The following is a 26,891-nucleotide window of genomic DNA, read 5'->3' as shown; positions in this document are numbered from 1 at the left end:
CTTCTATCAATGAAGGTAAACTTCTGGTGATGCCTACACCAAGTGGATAAAAATGTTTTGGCAGGATCAATAACGGCACCGTGTTGAAAGATACATTGATTTATTCTAGTAAGGAGGAAAAACACTAGACTAGTATCCACCACTGGACCCTCCGTGATCCACAGTCATTCTCCCAGACCTTTGAGAATGCAGAAGCCAAACCACCCTGTTAATTAATCACCAAATCTACAACTTTTAGGAAGCAACCTCCAGGATTGTAATGCTCTTCTTCATTCCTGATTTTGCCAGAAAAGGAGAGTGCCAAAGGCCTTCGCTTAGACCTTCCTAAACTACTAGCCTTTACTTACGATATAAGAAATTGTGTGGGATTCTGCCATTTTCCTATCATATCCATTCCAAGAATTGACTCAGGATCTGAGAAAATGAGACCAAGAAAGTGTTGGGAGTCCCACTCGGGCTACCATTTTAAAAACTCAGGTCAGAACTCCATTTAAAACCTGGGCTCCATAATGATCCCCAATTCTGCCAAACTGATTATGATTGGATTACAAGTCCCCAGGAATCAGTGACCACTTGGGGCTATAACCAATATTTCCAGAGTTGAAGTATTTCCCTTTCCTCAGTGCACATCTATTCAGGTTAACGACTGCCAGCCCCATTAGGAAGGACAAAGCAGAGATTCACAGCATGCCTGGGTACTGTTACAGCAGGATCTTTCCTCACAGGCACCAGCCTCCCCTGCACAGGGTCGGTGAACCCCAAGTTCTCTAGCACCTTGGCTCCAGTGAGGCCTCTGTTCATCAGACCTAGAATAGCTTTGGTTAAATAAATCAAGACACACCTTAATTGGCTGTCTGTCTATTTCATTCCTGGGGACCCCATGATTAATTAACCACAGTCAGAGATTTCTGCTACTGAAGCCATTCCCTGATCCCTGAGGGTAGCATCTGGCTATTAAAACAATACCCACTTTGCTTCAGACTGTCAACAGTCATCACCTGGCCAGGCCTCAGCTGGCTTCTCACATCCCCACTGAGATCAGGAATACCATTTTTATTATATCTCCTTCCAAAAGCATTCTAAGGCGAGAGCGGGGGAGGGGGCAAAAAAAAAAAAAAAAAAGAGCCAGCAAAGCACTTTTAAATATTTGGGTATTTCCCTTTTCACTCTATTTTTACTGGCAAAGGAGACTAGTTTTCAGGGCCCAGCCAGGATATAGAGGTGAGACACATGATCCATTTAATCTACTTTCTTTCTTTCTTTTTTTTTTTTTTATCTCCCAAAGTCTTTAAATTCTTCCCTCTACATTGTGCCAAGGACTTTCTGGCCTTTTACTTTACCCAGAGAGACCAACAGTGGGTTTGTTTGCTTTAGCAAACCCAGAAAAACTGTTGAAACTACAGTCAACTACTTGAGCTACCATACATAATGCAGTATGTCTTATTAATAAACTGAATATAATGAATGCAGTTCAGAAAAAAAAATCTTAGATTTCCAACACTAGCTGCACATTAAAATAATATGAAGAGGTGTGTTTTTTGTTTGTTTTTAATATGATGCTTACCACACTGTCCACACCCAGACGTTTTAATCAGAAGCTCTGTGGTTAAATCAAGCATCTGTATTTTCTTAAAACTGCCTAAGTGAATTTGATCCACAGTTAGGTTCATGACCAGTGCTGTAGAAGTTCTCATTCACTCCTAAGGTTTCTATTACCACCTGTATACTAATGATGTATATTTTTTAATCCTTCTAGGATCTGTCTTCTAAGTTTCAGCCCTCAAAACAGTGTATCTATCTTTGACCTTCCCCCTCTTTTTCAAGAATCTGGAGGCTTACACAAAAGGAATCATCAAATATATGCACTTACCGTGTACTAGGAACACTGCAAAAGTTTTAAAAAAAATGGTCTCTGTCTTCTTTGTGTAGACATTTGATTGCCTGTTGTGAGGTTTCTTAACCTTAGCACTACTGACATTTTGTGCTAGAATATCCTTTGTCGTGGGGTGGAGGAGCTGTCTTGTGGATTGCTTAGGAGCATTCTTAGTCTCTACCCACTGGATTCTAGTAGCATCCTCCTACTCTCTCCTCATTGTGACAACCAAAAATATCTTTAGCCGAAACCGGTTTGGCTCAGTGGATAGAGCGTCGGCCTGCGGACTGAAAGGTCCCAGGTTCGATTCCGGTCAAGGGCATGTACATTGGTTGCGGGCACATCCCCGGTAGGGGGTGTGCAGGAGGCAGCTGGTCGATATTTCTCTCTCATTGATGTTTCTAGCTCTCTATCCCTCTCTGTAAAAAATCAATAAAAATATATTTTAAAAAAATCTTTAGATATGGCCAAATATTCCCTGGGCATCAAAATTGCCATGGTTGAGAACCACTGTTCTGAGGTCATCCCTGCAAGAACAGTTCACTCTAACTTATATTTTAACGTGTTACATATTAAATATATTAATTTTCTCTTTCTTGTTCTTAGTCTTGGATGTTGATCAGTCTTGTACCATTATCAAAACTTCACCACCCAGAAATCTCTTTCCCAGGGCCACTGCATATGCTTGCGCAATTGGTTTGTTCGGTATTCAAGTTTCATATTGCTCTTGAGCGTTAATGTTTCTTAAGTCTCTTTTAAAATTGAACAGTCCTTTTCCCTCCTGTTGTCTTCCCCTTCCCCCCATTCGCTCCCTCCCCGCCCCCATCTATTTATCAACTAGATAAATAAATTGGTTCATTTGTCCTGTGGTGTACTTGACATTCTGGATTTGCCTGATTGTCCTCCTGATGTCATTTAGCTTGTTCCTGTGTTACCAGGAAACTGGAAGCTACATCCAAAAGCTTCATTAGATTTATGTCAAGTATTTTTGGTGTTGTACTTCTTATTGCCAAACATCTGTTGACAATGTGTGGCTATCTAGCTTTTAACTGAAGATGTGTCAGGTGGTGATAGCCTGATCCCACCATTATTAAGTTGATAATTTTTCATTAAGTCAATATTTATATCATGATAACCTTTCATATATGGTTTAAGAATCTATTGGTGCTTATTGCCTAAGTCAATTATTTCTTTAGAAATTATAAAGTGGCCATATTTTGGAGGTCCATTTTGACACAAACAATTTGGATATCAATTAGACATCTGAAGTGGAAATAACTTGTAGTAGTAGGTATGCAAGTCTGAAGAGTGGGGTGAGAAAGATACATTTAGAAGTCATCAGTATGTGGTAGATTTTAATATTCATAGACTATGTAGGATTACTGAGAGGAGAGGATATACTGAGAAGAGGGACCAGTAGTAAGCATTGAGGTACCCCAACTGTTACAACTGGATGAAGAGGAGATGTCAAAAAAGGGCTCAGAGCTTAGCTGAGGTGTCTCAGTGGTTGAGCATCGATCAACCTATGAATCAGGAGGTCATGGTTCGATTCCCAGTTAGGGCACATGCCCAGGTTATGGGCTCAATTCCCAGTGGGAGGTGGGTGTGGGTGCAGGAGGCAGCTGATCAATGATTCTCTTTCATCATTGATGTTTCTATCTCTCTCTCCCTCTCCCTTCCTCTCTGAAATGAATAAAAAATATATTTTAAAAACAAGGGCTGAGAGGCAAGATCTCCACCTCCTTAATATCATTTCTCATAACTATTTCTTTAGCATCTTCTCTGGATTATGGTAATCATCTCCTAATTGATCTTACTCTAGTCATGCTCTACAGAGCTCTCTGAGAAGTTTTTCTAAAAATTAAGTCTATTAAATCAGTTCCCAGATTCACAAAAGCAGCATTAATAACTCTACAAGAGCCCAAATATCTACTGTCACCATGTGATACCCTTTCTGATGTTTCTTTCCTATCTCCTCACCTTCACATATTGCCCTTCCCCATCCCTCACCTGAAATACTTACTTTTACTTCGTTTACAGTACTAATTGATATTTAATTTAGTAAATAGTTTATGAGCACGTACAATGTACCAGAAAATATACTAAGCGATTAGGGAGAGGGGTAATTTTCAGCAGGTAAAAAAGGTTCCCAAAAAAAGGTAGCATCCGAGGACTTTGAAAAAAGGCTAGAGGTTTCATGGGGGGAAAACTTTAGTGTGCATTATAATCACCTGGAGAGGCTTGTGAAAACACATGGTGGGGTCTCACTCCCAGAGTTTAGGATTTTCTAGGTCTGAGATAGAGGAGTGAAAATGTGAATTTCTGTAAGGTTCCCAGGTGATGCTGATGCTGTTTGTTGGAGAATCACATTTTGAGAAGCACTGCTTTAGTGCCATTAACATCTAACTGCTGAGGCATTCTTGTTTATCCCTAATCGCCCAGACCACTGTGACACATTTGTCAAACTTTAAGACTCTGAGAAGTCTGATTCCATTTGGAGGACAATAGAGATGGGAAGGGGGTATATATCTTATTCATCTTTGCACAGCTTTGGCATATTACAGTGATGTTTTGCAAACACCATTGATTGGATTAACAAATAACCATGCAGTAACTATCAACAAGTCCCTTACTTAATCAATCCTTAGTAAAAGGGAATAGATGACTACCATTCCCAAGTTAGAAAAATGTATAGAAAGTGTTAAAACAACAACAACAACCCCAACTTTGGTTCACCAAGTGCATCAGTAATCTTTCCTTACGTATTGGTGAGTGCAGTGTATCAGAACTCAGTCTGGTGTTGACTTCAATCTGGATCAGTACATAGATACTTATGTGTCTCTCAAATACAAGAACACTGACTCGATTTGTTAAGCCACAGAACTGCAATATGTTGTATATGATACATTAAATGGAATGTAATGCATTGCCTTACATAATATCATTACATAGAGAATAATATACCTATTATGCTGTATGCTGAGGACATGCAGGAGACCCAGTAGAGCAGGCTGACAGGAGATTGATGGTGGTGGAAAAGGGGAGGGGAGGCGGGTCCCGGGTAAACCATTGCATACTGGAAGAAATGCAACGCCCAAGTTGTAGCCGCATTTCCCTGACATCCAACGCCATCGCCAGAAGGGTTCCTGCAACCGTCAGGGCTAGAAGGATCTAGTTCACTGCGATCCGTGAAGCCGAGAACAGTCTTCCCTCCCGCCTCCCGCGGGGGCCGATGCTGGCTCCGAACGGGGAGCCCCCTCTATCTTGGCTGGGCTCAAGCCCAGGTGGCCCCACTCGCACGCGACTTTCACTTCCGCCCGTGGCATCCTCGAGCTTTTTCCCGCCAACGGCCGGGGTTCCGCCTCCCGCCGCCCTGACGCCGGCGGGACTGCGCATGTGCGGTGCCCGGCCGCCGACTAAGCCCCCTGCGGCGCCGCGGGCGGCGAGCCATGGAGGAGACGGAAGCGAGCCTGTGGCACCAGTTCCCGTTGCTTCTGCCCCAGAACCGGGCGAAAACCGTGTATGAAGGATTCATCACTGCCCAGGTACTGCCCGGTGTGGCTCTCTCGCTAGGGGGAGAGCCTCCCTCTCGGGGCGCAGTGCCGCCGCCCCTTGGAGTCTGACCCGAGGGGGTGAGGAGCCCTGACTTACGGGGATTGAGAGGGACGGCAGGTAACGACTCCCCGGACACGACTCCCCGGTTTGAGAACCGCCGCCGTCCCGGGACGCCGGGGCCAGGGTCCCCGCGCGGGAACGGGCGTCTGGAGACGCGCGCGCGGGACCTGAGCGGGACCGGAGCGGCGGTGGGGGCGGGGCCGGGCGGTGGGGGCGGGGCTGGCGGTGGCCACGCCCCTCGGCCCTCCCCTCTCGGAGTTGCCTCCTTCCTGATGCAGTGGCCGCCCCACTTTTAAACTCTTCTCTGTTTTTGGAACTTTTGTGCCTACCTCTATTCTCACACCACTCGCCCCCACGAAGGTTGGCGGCCGCCCACGGGAATCCCTGCTCATCATTATGTTGGTGTTTCCTGTAGAAAGCACATTTTTGGAGGAAAACCTTATTTTTGGCCCTCTTGTCAAGTCCCGTGTACCCGACCGACCGTCTATTTGTGATAAGTTTTGTAGGAGATTTTTGACAACAGAATTGTGTTTGCAGATTCCCCATCGCCTCTCTTGTGGAGTTAGTACATGGAGGAACACGCGTGTAGGGCTTTGAAGTTTACGAAGCGCTTTCCAAGTACACACTATCTCAATAGTAACCTCAGCCCCTTGAGGCAGGAATGTAGGAACAATAATTATTCTTGTTTCTTAGTTGAATAAGTCAAGGCATGGGAAAATGGAGAGGTTTAGTTCCTCTTTCCATGATCGCAACAGAACCCCTTAAACTCAGGCTGATTTCCACGCCTGGCTCTTTCCCCTCTGCATTTGCACCAAGATACCTTAGGTTAGAGCAGTGATGGCGAACCTATGACACGCGCGTCAGCGCTGACACGCGTAGCCATTTCTGATGACACGCGGCCGCATGCCGAGGATGAAACATTTGCTGCTCCTGAGGATGAAACATTTGCGAAATAATGTTTTTTCCTCAAAGTGACACACTACCCGAGTTATGCTCAGTGTTTTGGCGAAGTTTGACACACCAAGCTCAAAAGGTGTGTCCATCACTGGGTTAGAGTGTAGACTTTTGTTCCCTGACCATTATACTCAACATCATGCCCCTCCCCAGCACACATTTGTTGTTGTTTTTGAGGATTGGGGCTATATCCTAGGAATTACCATATGTTTTCAAGACTACTTATAAAATAACCTCTTAAAAATATTGAATGATCAAAATCACTTGCTAAATGAAACTTTTACCTATCCCTAGGTGCCGAACAGTTTGAGATTAAGTTGCAGACATAATGCCACTTTATTCTTAAATACTTCAGGTATATTTCACGAGACCAATGACACACGCATACGTAACCACAATACAATTCTCAAAATCAAGATATTTGACCATGATATAATACCACTATCTAATCTGGAGTCCGTTTTCAAATTTTTTTTTAAATGTTGCAGTTACATTATTTTAGCTCCCTGCCATCTGATGATGTGAGATCTCATATTTAGCTGTCTCTAACATGAAATAGTTTATTAGTCTGTCTTTGGTTTTCATGAGCTTGCCATTTCTTAAGAGGACAGGTTAGTTATTAGGTAGGATGCCCCTCAATTTGGGTTTCACTGATGGTTCTTCAAGTTCAGATTATGCAATTTGGCAGACATGCCCCAGAAAGAATGTTGTGGCCTTTTCAAGGTATTTATATCAGTGGGTCTGGTTATTGATAATGTTTCCTCTGATCACCTGTTTAAAGTGGCATCTTCCAGTTATTCCTTTGCAATTAATAAGTACTTTTAGGGAGCTGAAACATTAAACTTTCACCACACACACCCCAGGTGTAGCATTATTGACTCTTGTTTGAGTCAGTTTATACTGTGATGGTTGCCAAATGATATTTTTGCTCTATCATTTCTTTATTAATTGGCATTCTATGATAAGGAATAGCTTTCCCTTCTTTCCAATTTATATCATAATGGTCTCAGGGATTTTAAAAATAATCTATTTAATGGGTTATCATCATTGGGTCCCTTATTTTTATGTTTATATTGTCCCAGATTTGGCCAGTGAAAGCACATTGTTATTGATATACATTTTTAAAGTTTTGAATTTCCCTCTCATCACTGTTAAAATTATTTTATGGATGCTAATATGTAGTGATATTTCATCATTTTTCAGAACTTTTGTAATTTTAAATTTTAGCTCCCCTGCACCTAGGAACTATTTAATAGAAGATTTTTCAAAATTTATCATGGAAGGTCTTTTTTTTAGTTTTGTTAACTAATTTCTAGTTTTATTGCATTGTGATGAGATCATATTGTTTATAAAAAGTTTGTGGAACTTATTGATCCTGTGTATGTGAGTGAAATTCGTGAGTGATTAAAAGAAGGTGCTTTCTCTGTTATCAGATCATTCCTTTCCCCTTGAGTGAGCTTTGATAGTTTGTTTCCTTCAAGGACTTTGTTCATTCATCTAGGTTTCACAATTTATTGGCTTAAAAGTTACTTATAATATTCCGTTTTATCATTTTAATGTCTTTAGGCTCTATATTGATGCTCTTTTTATTGATTATCTTATGCTGCAAAACTAATTAGTCCAAACATTAGTGGCTTAAAATAACACATTATTTCAGGATTCTGTGGATCAGGAACTTGGAGGTGACTTAGCCGATGTTTCTGGATCAGTGTTTCTTATGAAGATGTTGGCCAGGATGTCAGTTATCTAAAGGCTTGACTAGAGTTGAAAGATTTGCTTCCAGGATTGCTCATTCACATAGCCATTGGCTGGAGGCCTCAGTTTTCTTACTGCTCTCCATGAGGAAGGCCTCAGTTCCTCACCACATGGACCTCTGCAGTGTTGCTTGACTATAATGACACCTGGCAGCTAGCTTCCCCTGGCTAAGTAGTGAGTGATGGGACAGAGATCAAGCAGGAAGCTGCACAGTGCCTTTTCTCCCCTAGCCGCTGATGTTAACACATATTTACTCAGCTTTATTTTGTTTGTTAGAAACAAGTCACAAGTGCAGCCCATAGTAAAGGAGAGAATTTAGACACCAACACTTAATGGTGGCAGTATCAAAGAAATTATGGGCATATTTTATAGCTACCTCCTATTCCAATACTGATAATGGTATTTTGTGTTTCTTCTGATGCATTGGGATAGAGGCTTATACATTTTATTGAAATCATTTCTTCAAGAATCTACTTTTGATATCATTGATTTTTCACTATTTCTGAAGTACCAATCAAGGTTACTGTAGGATACTCTACTGGGATTTCTCACGATTAGATTGGGGTTATGGGTTTTTGAGAGGAACATCACAGTGTAAGTACTATTTCATCACATCATATTAAGGGTACAGATTATCAGTGTGATATATTACCATTGATGTTGACCTTGATCATTTGGCTGAAGGGGCATTTGTCTGGTTTATCTACTGAAAAGTTACTATTCTGCCCTTCCATTCCCCCCTTCCCCCCTCCCCCCCCCCACACTTTCCATACTATACTCTTTTCCTTCCCCCATACTGTACTGTTTGGGAGGAAGTCACTATGAGCAGCTCCCATTAAGGAATGGGGAGTTATGCTCCCTTTTAAGGTGGAGGATATACATAATTTACTCAATTCTTCTGCATGGGAGATTAGCTTAATTCTCCCATTTACTAATTCACTTATTGATAACAGTATGGATTCATTAAACTTATTTTATACTTTGGGTTGTAATCCATTCTTACTTTCTTTGTTGCTCAAATTGACAGCTTTGGCACTGTCAATTATCCTTTAAAGAGATTTTTTGAAAAATAAGAAAAGTCTTTATTATTTACTTGTATATTAACTGTTTCTGGCACTCTGTTGTATACCAGATTTCCATATGATTTCACTTACTATCTTCATGAGTGCCTTTAATATTTCAGGTAGTGTATGTCTACTGATGATTAATTCTTTCAGCTGTTTCATGTCTAAAAAATTGTTTATTTGGATTTTTGAAAGATACTTTCATTGGGTATAAGATTCTAGGTTGACTTTTTTTTCTTTTAGTGCTTTAAAGATGTCACTTCACTGTCTTGCATTATTTTCTACGAGAACTCTTTTTTCTTATCTTTGTTAGTAGTTTGTTATTTTTCCTTTGGCTGCTTTTAAGGTTTTTCTTTTTATCTTGGTATAGTTTTATTTATGTTTTCCCTCCACAGAGTTTGTGCAGTTTGTTTTTTTTTTGTTTGTTTGTTTGTTTTAGATCTATGAGGTGGTTTTTTCATTTAATTTGGAAAACTTCAGCCATTAATTCTTCAAAATTTTTTTTGTTTCCCCCTATCTCTTACCTGTATTGGGAACTTCAAATACATGCATGATAGGCCAATTTAAGTTGTTGCATAATTCATTAATGGTCTGCTTTTTTGTTTTTTAAAACAATCTCTCTGTTTGTTTGTTTTTGGATGTTCTATTTCTGTGTTTCAGGTACACTAATATCTATTTTTGCAAGGTTTAATCTGTTAATACCATCTAGCATATTTATCACTTTAGACATTGTATATGCATTTTTTTATCTTTTAAATATGGGTCTTCCTTTATATCTCTCTCATGTGTATTTAGCATACTCATGCTTTCCTTAACCTTCTTGAATATCTGTAATATTGTAATAACTGTTTAAGAATTTTAAAGCAGTTCTATAATCTGTTTTTGTATTTCTCTTGATTTTTCTTTTTATTATGAATCTTACTTTCCTGCTTCTCTGCATAACTGGTATATTTTGATTGAATGCCAGACATTGTGCATTCTACTTGTGGTGTGCTAGATATTATTTATTCACTTAAATATTCTTGAGATTTTTTTCTAAGCAGCAGTTAAGTTACTTGGAAATTGTTTGATCTTTTCAATGTTGGCTTTTAAGCTTTGCTAGGCAGAAAAAGAACAGATTTTGCCTCTATCACTGAGGCAACACTTGTATTTGTTGGCTTTAATAGTACAAGGTTGTCCACTTCGATGGGAAGAAGCCCAACCTTGTGTGAGCTACAAGATTGTTTTGCATGCTCCATTCTCATGGTTCCCCAGCTTTGGGTGGTTTTCTCACATCCATGTAGCAATCACTATTTAGCTAAAGACTCCTTTGGAGGAATCCTCTGAAGTTCTCTAGTTTACTCTGTAGTTCTTTCTTCCCCATGTATTTCATCTTTGGTGCTGTACGTTATGAATCCTGCATACCTTTACCTCCCCTAATTCACTCCTTTCTTTTTAAATCAGGGAGAATGTTGGGCTCTATTTCGTTCTTCATCCTTGCCCTGCAGCCTGAAAATTCTCCAGGCCATACAGCTGACTATAGAGATTTTCTCATCTGTTTCCCTTTTTCAAGGATCACTGTCCTATAATGCCTATTGTTTGATGTCTGACAAATCATTGTTTCATACATATTTTGTCCAACTTTTTAGTTAGTGGGATAGTAAATCCTGTATTTTTTTTTAGTCATGGCTAGAAGCAAAAGTTTCCTTTTAGTTTCTTAAAAATTGTATTCAATTGTTGCTTTTTAAAAAAAATCTTGCTTTGAGAAGTCTGATGCCAAAATTGTTCTGTCTCCCATATAAGTTATTTGACTTCTTTCTTAGAAGCTATGTACTTTCTACCTTATTTTAAAAGTGTTCATTAAGATAAATCTCAGAGTGGGTCATTATGAGTCACTTTTCTCTTGTGTCCAGTTGTCCTTTTCAGTATGTGAATTTTCAGAAAGTATACTTGGATTATAATTTTAAATAGTCTTTTCTTCTATTTTGTTTTCCTTTTCATGTTTTCCAATTATTTGTATATTAGATTTCCTATACTTGTTTTCCACTTCACTTACTTTTTTCTGATTGTCTCTAATTTTTTACTAATTTGATAATTTTCTTGCTTTTTCTTAGCCTCTTCTGATTTTTTTTAATTTTACTCTATTGTTTGTTGAACACCTATTTATTACATTTTAATATCTTTTTATATTTTTCTTCATTTTTTAAAAAATTTACAATTTCTATTCTTGGTTTTTGAATTTCTGACTCTGGGTATAAACACTCAAAAATATATAATTCAGCATTGTGATTTGTTTATCTCTGCAATTTTTGCATGGCAGACGATCATCACCTGAAATGTTTTGAGTCTCTTATTCTGTTTTTGTCTCATAGTAGTGTGGCATTGATGAAGTCAATAGCTTTTAAGTTTGGAACTGTTTGGCTGTTTACAATAGTTTATAAAATTATTAGTTCAGGAATACACTGTTCTGTCAGTGAAGCAAAGTACAGTTTATTTAATGGATGATGTTTTTGTAGTGCTGAGGGGAGGAGTTGAGTGTTTCTATTTTGTTACATAACATCCTAAGTTTGCCACTCTTGTTTTTTCCTCCTAGCACCCAGTTTCCAAAGTATTTCCTTCCCTGCCTTTTTACCATCTTCTATTCCTACATTTCTTTCCCAAGCCGAACGCCTTGCCTTTTGTGTTCATGTTTAGTCTCTTCCCTGTAGTCAGTGTTCTACCATACTCTGATCTACCAGATTATTTATTATTATTTTTGTACTTGGTCCAGTCCGCTCTTCTCTCTCCCATGCATTTTTTCTGAACCCCCTAGCTGTCTAAAAGGAGTTGCTGTTGGAGTTCCAGATTGGAAACAACTGAAAAGCGATCTATATATTTTTTTTCTGCAGGTAATTTGAAATTTAGTGTTCTCTGTCTTCTGATTTTACTGCAGATGAGATTTGTGTGTGTGTGTGTGTGTGTGTGTGTGTGTGTGTGTGGTTGTTTTCTTAATATTGATCTATATAGTGTTTTGGGAGGATGTGTGGAGAGGTTCACATTTAGGCAATTATCAGTACTTTGGTTTCCTCTAAGCCTGGAAAATCTCCTTTTTGAGAGCAATTAAGAAAAAAAACTAATTTGGATATTTTCTTTAATCAGAAACGTATGATGGCATGTGACATGGCATTTGACCTTTTAAAATGGCTGGATTTTGCAAATAACGGAGTTTGGAATTTTATTCTTTCAGATAACAGAGCAGTAGAGAAGTTTTACTATTTTTCATGTAAATTTTGAATTCCAGATTGTTCTTACACCTATGTGTGGGATGTCTATAAAGTTAGGTTAAAGTTACTACATAATACCTCTTAGTGCTTTAATGAAATAGTGAATTATTGTTACTTGACCTTTTGAAAAGGTCAGTAGTACATTTTGTTTCATTTTTTTAAACGACATTTAAATGTAATGAAAGTCAGAACTGTAATATTACCATGAAAGTAAAGGTTATGGGGTACATTTAATTGTGTTCCTCTATTTTTGAAACTGCTTTGAGGGAGACTGTGCTAAAATTCTTGTGGTAATTGTTTTTCGAGAATTTTATTACTCTTTTTCATTTTATACTGTTGGAGTAAAAGATTATAATTCTGTTTGTCCTTTTCTGCCTACCTTTGCTCAGATTTCATGTGTATTATCCTATTTAAGTTACAAAGTTTAAGCTGCTTACTCATCCACTTTCTCAAGAAAGTAAAACTGAATATATTTCTGAGGACAGTCTTTCCTTCCTTAGAAAGACTCTTGAGTAAAATTTTATGTATTCAAATGTATAACTAGTGAATACGTAAGTTGAAAGAAGTAATGTAATATGTTAGCAATTTTATTAACTGTCTGCAAATGTGGGAGAATTAAATACATTCTGATTTATGAAAACATTTCTCTGATGTTTGTATATTTAGATTATTTAACCAAATATATTTTTATTTTATAAAATATAGAACATTGCAAATATGATGCCTATAATGTATTACATATTCTTATTTTACTTATCAACATTATGACTTCTATATTCAAAGCAATTTGAAGGAATTTTCTTTTTCATACATTTATTTCACAAGAAATAACATTTAAAAATACTTGTCTACATTAACAATTTCTTATAACTCTTATGTTTATGTGAGTGACTATCTCTTTGAAAACAATTTTAGTGTTTTGATTTCCCAATAATGGCAAAGCTTTGAACAATTATTTTTCCTCAAATGCAATATTATGTTGCTTATATTTTAATAGGTATAAACATTTGGATAAAGTTTATACCGTTTAGAAAATAAAGGAAACATTGCCTTTTCTATATGATTCTAAAATTAAGTGAAACTCGTAACATTAAATGAAAGGTGAAAATTTGAACCTTTTCAATATTTTCCACAGGGAAGAGACTTCCATCTTAAAATATTGTTGCCTGAAGATTTGCAGCTGAAGAATGCAAGGTGATGTGTTTTGTCCTATATTTGCATCTTTATGGAATGGGTAGTCAGTTAATCTGCTATAAACTGATTTCAGTCATTAGAATTTTGCCTAAAATGCTTATTAGTCATTTCTGATTTTCCCAAGTCACTGTGCATTTGTAAATGATTTTCCCTGGTGCTGAAGTACTTTTAAAAGGTGACACATTAATTCTCTAATTTTCTTTTTAATTTAAAGCAGTAAACAGCAACTGTGTAAATTTCACTAACAAATATTGAACTGAAGTATAAAGGGAGAATACAAAATAATTAGAATTAGTACAGACAGCCTGTCAAGGAATGTCAAGAGATGAGAGTAGAAATTTAGGTAGCGCCCCAAATCTCAGTTCTGCTCCTAAATATCTCTAGGGGTAGGGAGTAAGGAAGACTCCAGAGGCCTTTACATGTAGAATTGATGGATTTTGTGACTGATTCGAAGTGGGAAATAAGAGGGAAAGAGGAATGGAGGATGCTTTCCAAGTTCCTGGCTTAGATCACTAAGCTAGAGAAGAGGGCATTGATGGAGAAATTGTTTTAAGATGTATCAGGTGTGAAATATCAAGAGAGGCTATTCAGCAGGTAGTAGAGTATTGGTGTGTTAATTCCAGTGTGATTCTTGGAATGGAGATGCCTGTGGAATTCACAGTAGGCATGGGGTTTGGGGCTCTGAGTACGGATAGACTTTCAGCGCTGCATGTGTGAGGTGGAAAGAGAAAGCCAGTGAGGGTATACCCAGTGAGGGTAAATAAAGAGGACCTTGGAGGAAGACTAAGGATTGACCAGAAAAGTAAGGGGAAAAACTGAAGCCCAACACAGAGAGACTTAAGGAAGGAGAGTGGTTAATAGTGCTGAGTGTTGCAAAGGGATCATGTTAGAAATGATTAGGTTTTATGTAGACACAAGACAGGTGTATTGGGTTTTAGAGTGAATGAGTGGGTAGAAAGGAAATGTAAACAGTATAAACTACTTGGAAGAAAAGGAGTGGCCAATGCTGGGAAAACTCAGGCCTCCTACTTCTGGGTAAGTTAAATCTCTTCCTAGAAGAGTTACTTGCCTAACAATGTTGAGAGCACAGCTGAGATGATCCAGTAGATAGATGAACATTAACTATCAGTAACACAATTAAAAGTTATCCTTTTAGTATATATATATATATATATATATATATATATATATATCCTTTAGTATATATATATCCTTTCTGTATCCTTTTAGTTATATTACCCTGGAATTTGAAGAAGATTGTATTGCTACATAAACTCTCAAATATAAGTTCTGTATATTAAGATCTAAACTGTTGGTTCTATTTAACCTACCTCGGAGCAGAATCTGGTTCAGTAGATAACATTGCTATGTTTAAAAAAAGATGTACTGTTTGCCTATCATTTATTGATTGCAGTTATTTATATTTTGAAATAAAATTAGTACTGTCAGTTTGAAGACTTTGAACTTTATAAGTGGTAAAAATTTTATTAACATTTCAAAATTATGTTTGTCATTCTTTTCTATGCTCATGCCTGTTTGTCTTATCATACATGTAAGTTTTTTCCTATATTGAACAATTAACACATTATTTTATTCCATTAAATTTTAGATTACTATGTAGTTGGAAGCTGAGGACAATACTTTGTGGATACCATCAAATAATACAACAAGTAAGTCCTTTAAAAGGTTTGTGTTTTAAGCAAGGGTAAGAAATTACTAAGTTTACTTTTTTTTAAAGTCTTACTGTGCAAAAATGCTGTAACAAACTAGTTACTAAATTTTGTAGGTTTCATCTCTATGAAATATTTTAAGGATCTATACATTATGTAAAGTGTTTTTCAGTCTCAGAATCCTTAGCACATCTCTTGGCAGCATTTATGTTCAAGATTTCCATTCTTGAGACTTCAGTGTCTTCAAATGCATTCACCCTTATCCATATACATCACTTTTTGAGTGATTTTTTTCTGCTAAGACTGAATAATGGTGGTATAAAGAAATGCCAGGACCCATTTAGGAGTTGTAGGATATCTGTGACAAAAATGGGATTGTAATTCTAGATTAGTAACAGAAAAGGTGTGGAGATCACTTAGGATCATATACGTGGACATAATAGGAGTAGTTGTAAAGGCCACATTAGTGAGATATAGGCAGGATTAATTTAGTTATTATTTTTAAAATTATTGTATACTAGTAACTGGAAGTTTGTACCTTTCAATCACCTTTGCCTGTTTTGCCCACCCTCTGTACCCTGGTTTAGTTATTCTTAATGTTTAAGTTCCTCTACCTGAAAATTCCTTTAAAGAGTAAAGAAACTTTAAAACAAAATCACTGTTACTAAAGCAAAGGAAAAAAATGAAATGCCTCTTGTAGAAAAATAAATTAAGTAGAAATGCATTTCATTTGTATGCTTTTCCCTCTTATATTTTCTCTATCTAAAAGGCAGATTATTATCTATGATAACTGACAATGACAGAAACTCTCACATAAAGCATTACTGCACCAAAAAGAAATAATAGGAGAGAAACTATTTGATTTGTAGAATGTAGGCTGTAATTGCTGGCAGTATAATTACAGCAGTTTTTTAAGGGGATGCTTAAATTATTTCTTCTGTTTTTTTCCCCATTGCTCCCTCCCTATCCCCTGTGACTATTTATATTATACTAGAGGCCCGGTGCAGGAAATTCGTGCACAGTGGGGGGGGGGTGTCCCCTCAGCCCAGGCTGTACCCTCTCCAATCCAGGACCCCTCGGAGGATGTCTGACTGCCGGTTTAGGCCCGATCACCGGGATCTGGCCTAAACCAGCAGTTAGACATCCCTCTCACAATCCTGGACCGCTGGCTCCTAATCGCTCACCTGCCGCCTGCCTGGTCACCCCTAACTTCCCCTCCCCTCCCCCCCCCCCCCCCCCCCAGCCAGCCTGATCGTCCCTAACTGCCCGCCCCCCTTGCTGGCCTGGTTTCCCCAAACTGCCCCTGCTACTGGCCATGTCACCCCCAACTGCCCCCCCCCCCACGCCGGCCTGGTTGCCTCTTACTGCCCCCCCTGTCAGCCTGGTTTTCCCCCAACTGCCCCCCCCCACGCCGGCCTGGTTGCCTCTTACTGCCCCCCCTGTCAGCCTGGTTTTCCCCCAACTGCCCTCCTCTGCTGACCTGGTTGCCCCTAACTGTCCCGTCCCCCCCCCCCCCCCCCCCACTGGCCTGGTCACATCCAACTGCCCCTCCGCCACTGGCCTGGTTGTCCCCAACTGCCCCCCTCCCCCCGCCAGCCTGATTGCCCCAAGCAGCCTGTTGTTCAGTCATTTGGTCGTCCCTCACTAATCCCCCCTGCCAGCCTGGTTGTAGGCAGCCATCTTGTGAGAGTGTGATGGTCAATATGCACATTACCTCTTTATTATATAAGATATCAAAGTTTTAAGAAGTGAATCTATTGAGATATTTAAATAGCCTGAAAATCTTGTTAATAAAGACTAAGTATAAGAAGAAGATATCTGTTTTTCTTCACCAATTCACCAAGAAGGTTCCTAAAAAAAGTCTCAATTACTTAATCTCCTTTCTGCCCTCCAGTTGGTTATGTAGAACCCAATATTAGTTGAGTCTTTGTTTTATTCCAAGTCCAGATGAATATCACTATTCTTTCTTTGTTTCATTTTTTTTTTATTGAGTTCAGAGAGGAAGGAAGAGGGAGAGAGAGAGAGAAACATCAATGATGAGAGAGAATCATTGATCGGCTGCCTCCTACATGCCCCGTACTGGGGATTGAGCCTGCAACCCAGGCATGTGCCCTTGACCGGAATCGAAACTGGGACCCTTCAGTTCACAAGCCGACACTCTATCCACTGAGCCAAACTGGCTAGGGCTCTTTGTACATTTTTAACTAGTAAATATGGGTCAGGGGGTCAGCAGCCTTTTTCAGTGAAGGACCAGATAGTACATTTTTTAGGTTTTGTGGACCGTAAGTTCTCTGTTACAGCCACTCAACTATGGCGTTTAGTGCCAAAGCAGCCATGACAAGAGGTAAAGGTATGGCTTAGCTGCATTTCAGTACAGGTTTATTTACAAAAGCATGCATTGGCTGGATTTAGCCTCTGGACTGTAGTTTGTAGACCCTGGATATAACTTATTACTCATTTCTACCAAATTGAGGGGAGGGGAGAGATATTGTATAGAAGAAGGGAAAATAAAGATTTGTTCTAAAACATGAACACACTCAAAAGTTATTTTAAGATGTGAATCTTATGTCTCATACATTGCTAAAATATCTTAGATTATTATTTTTGTCTCTAAAGAGAGTGAACAAATTCATATATTTACTTTGTCTAGCACTGTGTGGCTGTAGTGAGGGCATCACAAAAAGTAACAAAAATACAATATTTTGAATTCAAGCAGAGAAATGATAAAGAACTTTATCTAAGAAAACATTTTAAATTATTTTTTCTTTCTTTTATTGTATAGTTATTTTAAGAATGATTTCTAAGAAATGGAACAGTGATTCTTAAATACTCATTCTACTTTAGAAGTTTACTTTTGCCATTTTGTTATATTAGTTTTACCTTATTGAAAGATAGACTCCTTTTGAATTAATATGGGTTAATCATGAAAGGACAAAAATAATAATTACAGGTCATCTTTAAGGTCAATAAAAATAAAAATAGACAGTATTATAATTATTAATTAATTGCTCTAACTAGATTTTTTTAGTTGTATAGATTTGCCTGATTTTTATATTTTATGTGCCAATTTCCACTTTCTTCACTCCCTTAAAAAATAATGATGTGGCTTGCTAGATTTGCTAAACTTGACAGTAATCAGTGCTGAAGGAAGAGAGGAGTGTGTGAGGTTTTAGGTGACATTCTACTCAGTTCAGTATATCTCACCAGAGTAGATTTTAAGTTCTAGTTTACTCTTTCAAAATGAAATTCGTAGGAATAGTAAGGATATTGACTAATACTTAAATTCTTATACTTTTATGATGTAAATATAATTAATATTTTTTCACATTCACATAAACATGTATTTTATTTTAGTTTCAGTGAATGGAATATTCATTGCACAAGTGAAATTAATTGAAAATGTCATTTTGATCTAGAGAATGAAGCACTCTCCTGATCTAATAAGCTTTATGATGGAGTTGAAGATGGTCTTGGTAGGTATTTGTTTTCTAACTCTGTTACCATAAGTCTTGATTGCTTTTGTAATTCCTGTATCTTTTTTATCTTACTGTGAAAATCTTGGTTTCTAGTATTAACATAATTATTTTTGGTCCATTGGTCATTTAATTTCAAAGAAATAATCATTAATTCAAAACTGAAAATACTGAGCTCATCTCTGAGTCACAATATTCTCTTTAGTACATTTATTACTGTAATTCTGAATAATATGAGATCCTATTTTTTAGCTTTCTAAAGAAATATGGACAGTATTGGTGATATTATTACACACTTATGATAGTGTATCTAAAAATGGAAGAATTATTAGTTTATTTGTTGGGATGTGTTATTAGTAATAGGGTTCCTATAATACAATCACTGATAAAAGTATTGATACCTCAATGAAATCAGTAGTTACTGAATTTGTTCTGGAAATTTTGTAAATCTTCCATGGAGTTTCCTAATAATAATTGGCATAAAGGAGCTGTTCTGCATGCATTTAATAAATGAACAATTACCCATATTTTAAAAAACTGTATGAGGTGTAGGTTATTTTATTCCTATTTTAGAGCCGAGTCATTAACTGCCTAAGACCTCAAAACTAGGAAATATTCAAGTTAGGATTTAAAACCTCTGAGTGTAAATCCTCTGTGTTCTTTCTACTACATAACTTTGTTTCCTTCTCCACAAAGAATGCTTTGCTTCTCTGCCTTTGCTTTTTTCCTATTATGGTTCTACAATAGGAGTAACATGTCTGACCTAACGTAGAAGGCAAAGTTTACAAATATCATAAATTTAGGATTAAAATACTGTTTTTATTATTATCCAAGTTTCTTTTATTTATTTACTAGAGGCCCAGTGCATGATTTAATCATGCACCTGGTGCACCAGCGGGCTGGCTGTCCGCCGGTGCACCAGGCCTTCCGAAAGCCTCCGGCGCAGCCATGGCTCAGTGTCCTGCTGGCCCAATCAGCTACCCCGGCCAACCTGAGTCCCGCCCCCTGCGCCTCCTGCTGGCCCAATCGTGGGCGTAGCAGAGTGATGGTAATTTACATATTACCATTTTATTATGTAGGATTTTTTTTTGCAGTGACCAAGTTTCTTTTTACTTTCAATATTTGAGGGTAGCAATAATTAAAATTTCTGAATAAAAATAGAAACTTCAAAGGAAATACTATATACGTGTTATATGTATAAGTACAGGAACTGTACTGACATTTTTTTTAAAGTGGATAATCTTAACAATCCTACCTAATAAAAGAGTAATATGCAAATTAACCACCACTCCGCTACACCCACCAGCCACGCCCACCAGCCAATCAGAGCGAGTATGCAAATAAACTCAACCAAGATGGCTACAGCCGCAGAGAGCAGGAGGGAGGTTTGGGTTTCCCAGGCAATGGAGGAAGCCAAGCTTTCCACCTGCCCTTGCCGGCCTAAGCCTCCACTCAAGGCTACAAAGTTTCAATTATAGAAGGTAAACAAATCCAAATAAAAATGGCAGCAGCCACAGAGCTGGAAAGAGCAGGAGGCTAGGGTTGCCCCTGGCAATAGAGGAAGCCAAGCTTCTGCAGCCCTGGCCTGACTTGGCCTACACTCAAGGCTACATAGTTTCAATTATAGAAGATACACAAACCCCAACAGAAATGGCTGCTGGCTACAGAGCGAGCAGGAGGCCTGGCTCCGCTCCAGGCTACAAAGTTTCAATTGTAGAAGGTAAATAAATTCCAGATACCAGGGCTTCCACTTGGGTCACCAGGGGCCGTGGCTTGCCTGCAAACCATCACAGGCCCCTCGCTCAGGCTGCCCCACACCCCAAGGGAAGCCCCACCCTGATCCGGGACACCCTTCAGGACAAACCAGCTGGCCCCCACCCGTGCACCAGGCCTCTATCCTATCTAATAAAAGAGTAATATGCAGATTGACCATCACTCCAACACACAATATGGCTGCCCCCATGTGGTCAAAGATCCTGCCCCCATGTGGACACAAGATGGCCACCACAAGATGGCCAGCAGGGGAGGGCAGTTGGGAGGCACCATGCCTGCAAGGGAGGGCAGTTGGAGGCGATCAACCCTGCAAAGGAGGGCAGTTAGGGGTGACCAGGCCAGCAGAGGAGGGAAGTTGGGGGCAAACAGGCTGGCAGGGGAGCAGTTAGACATCAATCAGGCTGGCATGGGAGTGGTTAGGGGGTGATCAGGCTGGCAGGCAGAAGCGGTTAGGGGCAATCAGGAAGGCAGGCAGGCGAGCAGTTGGGAGCCAGGTCTAAATGGGCAGTCGGACATCCCTCGAGGGGTCCCAGATTGGAGAGGGTGCAGGCTGGGCTGAGGGACACCCCCCCGCCCCCGTGCATGAATTTCGTGCACTGGGCCTCTATTACAAATATATTTTATGGACCATCAGGCTATCATCAGACATCATTAGTTAAAGTATAAGCACTAATAATTAAACATATACTTAAAGCATTAAAATTTATACCTTTTATTAGGGTTACATTTACATAATTTTTTATGCTTATTTCCATATGGTTTTGGTATTGTATCAGATTTCTTTTTAAATTTTACTTCTTTAGTTTTTAGATACCTTTTGATAATTCAGACCATATGAACATCTATGTAATTTGTAGATAACATTTATTTTTATCTTCCAAATAACATATTTGTCTAGGTTCGCACCTTTGCAGTAATTCTAATTTTTAACCTCAGCAATTCTAGTGATGTTTGTATTGCTTCTAAAACATAATTTTAGTTTTGTTTGGAGGAACATAAGCCATCTTCAACATACCTTAGGTGAGCCTAGTAGAAAAAGCAATTGTGATCTAACCAGATGGCAAAACACTTGAACTTGCCCAGTCTGGGAGTTATACAGAATGAAGAAAGAAATTAGCAGGTAAGTATTTATTGTGATAATGAAGGGTTTTTGTTTATAAGGTAATTCATAATGGTGTATTAATGTATCAGTCTAGGTAATATACTTAGAGTTCAGGCTCTTCTTTAAAGGTACATGTTACTTTCTATCAAACATGTCCCAGGAGTAGTAAGATAGTAATGAAGCCTTGGGAATGAGTATTCTTTAAAAAAGTTTTTTATCTTTGATAAGCGTAATAGAGGAGAATATTAAAGTTAAGGTTGACAGTATAATAATTGACTTTTTTTAAACCATTCTATTTTTTTAATTGATTTAAGAAAGGAGAGGGAGAGATAGAAACATCAATGATGAGAGAGAATCATTCATCGGCTTCCTCCTGTATGCCCCACACTGTGGATTGGGCCTGATGCCCAGGCATGTGCCCTGACCAGGAATTGAACCGTGACCTCCTGGTTCATGGGTTGACGATCAACCACTGAGCCACACTGACCAAATAATTGACATTTTTATATGATCTTCAGTGCAGTCCTTTAACTTTTTCATGTTGTTTTTTTTTCTTTATGAGAAGTGGAAAGATTGAGCTGGATCTCCTATAAAAATAATGGACACTTTAGTTAGGTACAGAGAAGATTATGAAATTGTTTTGTGTAATCAGGTACTAACAAATCATTGTCTGGCATTCCACAGCTGATCCAAGTTTTTTCTTTTAAATAGGAAGTTGCTTTAAAGAATAAACAAGAAATACATGCACTACCTCCTCCTCCCCAGTTCTACTCAAGCCTTATTGAAGAAATAGGAATTCTTGGTTGGGATAAGTATGTCTATTTTAAAATATGTTTTAGAAATGTTTTTATTTTACACATTCAACTTAATATTTTTTCAGTTTTAGCAATCTGTTTTATACCTGTTTTTAGTCAAAGTGTTTCATTGTAATTAGAGTGTCTAATCCTTATTGTGGTTATGAATTAAAGGGATGTTATCATGAAAAAATGACCTACAAGGTAAAATACTAAATTTGTGAAAAAATTACATATTTTCACTGAACATATTTTTTAAACTTATTTTTTTAACTTTTATTGGCGTATAATTAATAAATATAATCTTAATATATTTAAAATGTACATTGTGGTGATTTGATATACATTACGCATTGTGAAAATATACCCACAGTTGTGTTAATTAACGTATCCATCACCTCACATATTTGCTTTCTTAATTTTTATTTTGTTTACATTTTTGTGGTCAGTTTTCTTGTTGCTATTATAGAGGGGAGAATTTTTAGAACTTCTGAATACCATTTTGTTGATGTCTCCGAATCTGTTTAGGCTTGTATCTACCACCAATGTCTTCTATTGTCTCACCTTGCCCAAATCCTTATTCTCCTGCTCTGTTCCAGAATTGGTAAATAGGCAAAGGGAAAAATGACTGCAAAATTTTTATTTACCTCTCTTCTATTACCGCTTTTAAGAACTTGGTCCTTCAAGTCCTGGTTGCCTTAGCCGTTCTTTGATGCATTCATACTTCTTTTCCTTTTCTCTTTATCTGGTTACTCTAGTTGTTCTCAGTGGAAGCTTTGGTCTGTAGCAAGCTTCTCCATCTTAGCCAGACATAGATGTTACCTATAATTTTAAGTGTATTATTATGGTGATATTGAGGTTAATGTTAATTTATGAGATTAGGCTTTATTTGATAAGGTGTTATTCCTTAATAGGATTTAGGATGGATGGAACCTTTATAATAAAACTAGAGGCCCAGTACACGAAATTCATACATTTGGGGTGGGGGTCCCCTCAACCCGGCCTGTGCCCTCTTGTAGTCTGGGAGCCCTCGGGGGATGTGTGAGTGGCGGCAATTGTACATCCTTAGACACTGCCACTGCTGTGCTCGCCAGCCGTGAGCCCGGCTTGTGGCTGAGCGGTGCTCCCCCTGTGGGAGCGCACTGATCACCAGGGGGCAGCTCCTGCATTGAGCGTCTGCCCCTGGTGGTCAGTGCGTGTCATAGCAACTGGTTGTTCTGCTGTTTGGTCGATTTGCATATTAGCCTTTTATTATATAGGAAGATTGCATATTAGCCTTTTATTATATAGGATATAGCATACCAATGGAAGGAAGAAGACAAGAGAAGACGAGTAATGAATTAAGATGCACTAATAGCAATTCTGCTAAGGTTATGAAGGTGTGTTTCAAGGCATTGATGACATGGACCCTGCCATTTTTTGGATGTAAGGTGACAGAATAGAGAAAATTTATTTTGACTTATTTTCAGTTGCTTAATATTAAGACCTTAGTTTTTAACCTTTTTCACTCAGATGTCGAGTGTGACTTGACACGGTTAGCATCGGTAGCTAAATTATTGAATGTGTCAATAATTTGAAATATAAAAAAATCCAAATAAATAAGTTTGTATGAAAAGAAACTCCAGTTTTTTATTCTACTGCCACGCTTTGTAAAATCTGGGGTATTTAAAAAATTAAATCCTGAGTAGAATAAAGGAATCGAGAAAAAAGCAAGCGAGTGCAAAGGGTTAAAATAGTTAAGGATGTATGAAGGGAGTGGAAAGGGAAGAGGTAATGGTTCTAGTTTTGTTTTGTTAAATTGATAAAGTGAATTTGAAACAGTTTTCTATGTGAATGTGACATATTTCAGAGAACTCCAGTAAAAATTAATTGAAGCACTGATAATTTAAATATAAAATTTTTGAATAATTCATTTCTTTCCAACTAACTGTTATTTGTGAATGCCTATAATTGAGGGCAGTGCGGATACATAGGCAAGACTTAGATTGTTCATAGAACTTACATCTAGTAGAAGAGTCAGAATTTAAGTAGATAATCACAGTAGTACTTAATTCTAACTGATAAGAACTATACATATAATTATAGGATTTCTTGAGAGCCATTAGTAACAAAGTTATAAAGAGAAGTAGTGCAAGTATATAAAGTACTTTATGGAATATATGGTTTTAGAGATGAAAGGAAAGTATTGACTTTTGCTTTGTATTATACATATTGTGATGTGACAGAAAAAGGGATAGATCTCTAACTTAGATAATAGGTGAAAGGCAAAAATAAGGATACGAATGCCTCTACCATAACCTTCATCACAATATAAATGTTGGTCTCCACCTTAGACTAAGGTCATTGCACACAGGAACTTTCATTTATGAAGTTGCTGTTATATGCCACTGACTGTGCTAGCCACTTTATATAATTCTTATTTAATTCTCAGCATAAGTTTCAAGATATATATTTATATTCCCAACTTTGTATATATAAATTGAGTGTATACAGCCAAGGCTGGTTGCATGTCAGTGCTCAGGCTTTGTGTATGTGAATGATGCTCCCTGGAGTTGTGCTGTGGGTCAGCTCTGATATACAGCCTTCAATAAAGTTCCCTCAAGTACCTTCAGTGTGTAACTATGGATAAAATTGGCCATATGCAAAATTAATGCATCCTGAGAGACAGTTTCTTGGCTTAGATTTGAGAAAGGTGATAGTTTAATCATGGTGACTAGGATGCATGATTGAATTAGGTATATAGCTGTTACCTAATCATTTGTTTCATAGATTTACAAATAAAGACTGTTAACAGAAGAGAATATTTCTTTCTGGGTTGTGAGAGGCCAAAGAATAAGATTTGTCAATATTTATCCAACACTGGTAAAGTAAGAAAATCTCCCATCAGTTTTATTTTTGCATCTTAATTCTTAAATCAGGTATACTTGGCACACTGATAATACTGGGTTTCAGGACACTCAGAACTAAAACTGAGACCTGAATTGTACTGTCCCCAAACTAGAATTGCTACATTTTGAGACCCTGCCTCAGCAGCTAGCTAGCTTTTTCATTTAAAATACTAGAAGCCTATGAGGGCATGTGATAGGGGGTAGGGGAGGCTGGGGGAAGGTCTATGGGGGGGAAAAAGGAGATATATGTACTACTATATGTAATACTTTAAACAATAAAATTAAATTAAAAAATAAAAGCAGTGGTATAAATGGCAAAAAATAAAATAAAATACTAGAAGCCTGGTGTATGGATTCATGCACTGATGGGGTCCCTCAGCTTAGCCTGTGGGGATCAGGCTGAAACCGGCTCTCCGACATCCCCTGAGGGGTCCTGGATTGCGAGAGGGAGGTTCTCGGGTGATGCACCCCGGAATCGGGCTCCCTCCTCTCTGGTTCCAGGTACGTTGCCTGAGAACTGCAGCTGCCAAGTCACCACAGCTAGGCTGCTCCTGTGTTGAGTGACTGCCCCCCGGTGGTAAGTGTGTGTCATAGCTACTGGTTGGAGCGTCCGCCCCCCTGGTGGTCATTGCACATCATAACTACCAGTTGAATGGTAGGATGGTCACTTAGGCTTTTATATACAGTATATAGATCTTTTAAAAATGATACACATAATGATTTGTATGACAAACTAGTTTAAGTGGATTATGAGAATCTCAATGATTGCTAGACCATGTCAATATATCCATATTTCCTTTGCATTCTTAACAATAATCTTATAGATTTGTTAGTGTAATAATAAAATCTGATAATAAAAGAAACATCTTTTTAAGTTAATGAAGACCTTGCTGTGTTTTTTAATTACATACTTGACATATCTAATTAACTCTATAGGATCAGGCATTATAAAAAATTAAGTTAGAAATGATACAGAATTAGTAGCTGTCTTAATTTTAATTGCTGTTGTTATAATTTCTATACATGTTTAAACTTCTTAAAAAGCACACTAAAAACAGCAAGTTGTTCAAAGGGTAAAGATGAAGATGATATGACAGCTGGGTGTTATGCTGATTCACAAGGGTGAGGGATGCAAAAAGATGTCTTGATGGGCTTGTGTTAACTTCTGCTTGTGTTGTTTTGTAGAGTAGCTATATAAAACAATGGGAATTAAACAGAGTCCTTGGTGTTTATCAGGATTGTCTGTTTGGTACTATGAATGTCCTGGAGTTACAGGTGGGCTGATCTACATCTCACTTTACCTAGGATAGTTCTATTAATGAATGCCTTTTATCCTGACCCCTGTCAGTCTCAGAAGTGTCCCAGTTTGGAAGAAATCCATAGTCACCTTATTTATAGCCTATCTTATGGTTGTTTTAATAATCACATGGCCCCAGATAATTCAGAGATTAAATGGGGAAGTGATATGATGGTTTTATCATTTTTATAGCATAT

At 38.1% G+C, this 26,891-nt stretch overlaps 2 protein-coding genes across 8 annotated transcripts in view; one reads left to right on the top strand and one right to left on the bottom strand.

Moving 5' to 3' along the window:
* The window catches only part of LOC307111548 (uncharacterized protein), a 688,174-nt gene extending 682,494 nt beyond the window's left edge, over nucleotides 1-5,680 (bottom strand). For 5 of the 6 annotated variants that reach the window (XR_013814598.1, XR_013814599.1, XR_013814600.1 and 2 more), the window contains exon 1: nucleotides 5,525-5,680. The gene's annotated coding sequence lies outside the window, so the exon portion shown is untranslated. Of the gene's footprint in view, nucleotides 1-4,837; nucleotides 5,020-5,524 lie in introns of all 6 variants that reach the window. The other variant, XR_013814601.1, reaches the window with a different exon arrangement.
* The window catches only part of FANCL (FA complementation group L), a 59,612-nt gene continuing 37,754 nt past the window's right edge, over nucleotides 5,034-26,891 (top strand). The window contains exons 1-6 of one of the 2 annotated variants that reach the window (XM_079791561.1): nucleotides 5,034-5,418; nucleotides 12,053-12,128; nucleotides 13,639-13,697; nucleotides 15,307-15,367; nucleotides 18,784-18,840; nucleotides 22,427-22,527. In XM_079791561.1, the coding sequence (XP_079647687.1) occupies nucleotides 5,396-5,418; nucleotides 12,053-12,128; nucleotides 13,639-13,697; nucleotides 15,307-15,367; nucleotides 18,784-18,840; nucleotides 22,427-22,527 (377 nt within the window). In that variant the 5' untranslated portion in view covers nucleotides 5,034-5,395. The remainder of the gene's footprint in view (nucleotides 5,419-12,052; nucleotides 12,129-13,638; nucleotides 13,698-15,306; nucleotides 15,368-18,783; nucleotides 18,841-22,426; nucleotides 22,528-26,891) is intronic. The other variant, XM_079791562.1, reaches the window with a different exon arrangement.

Source organism: Cnephaeus nilssonii, assembly GCF_951640355.1.
Source record: "Cnephaeus nilssonii genome assembly, chromosome: 15".
Classification (NCBI taxonomy): Eukaryota; Metazoa; Chordata; class Mammalia; order Chiroptera; family Vespertilionidae; genus Cnephaeus; species Cnephaeus nilssonii.
This window is presented reverse-complemented; position numbering and strand designations above follow the sequence as displayed.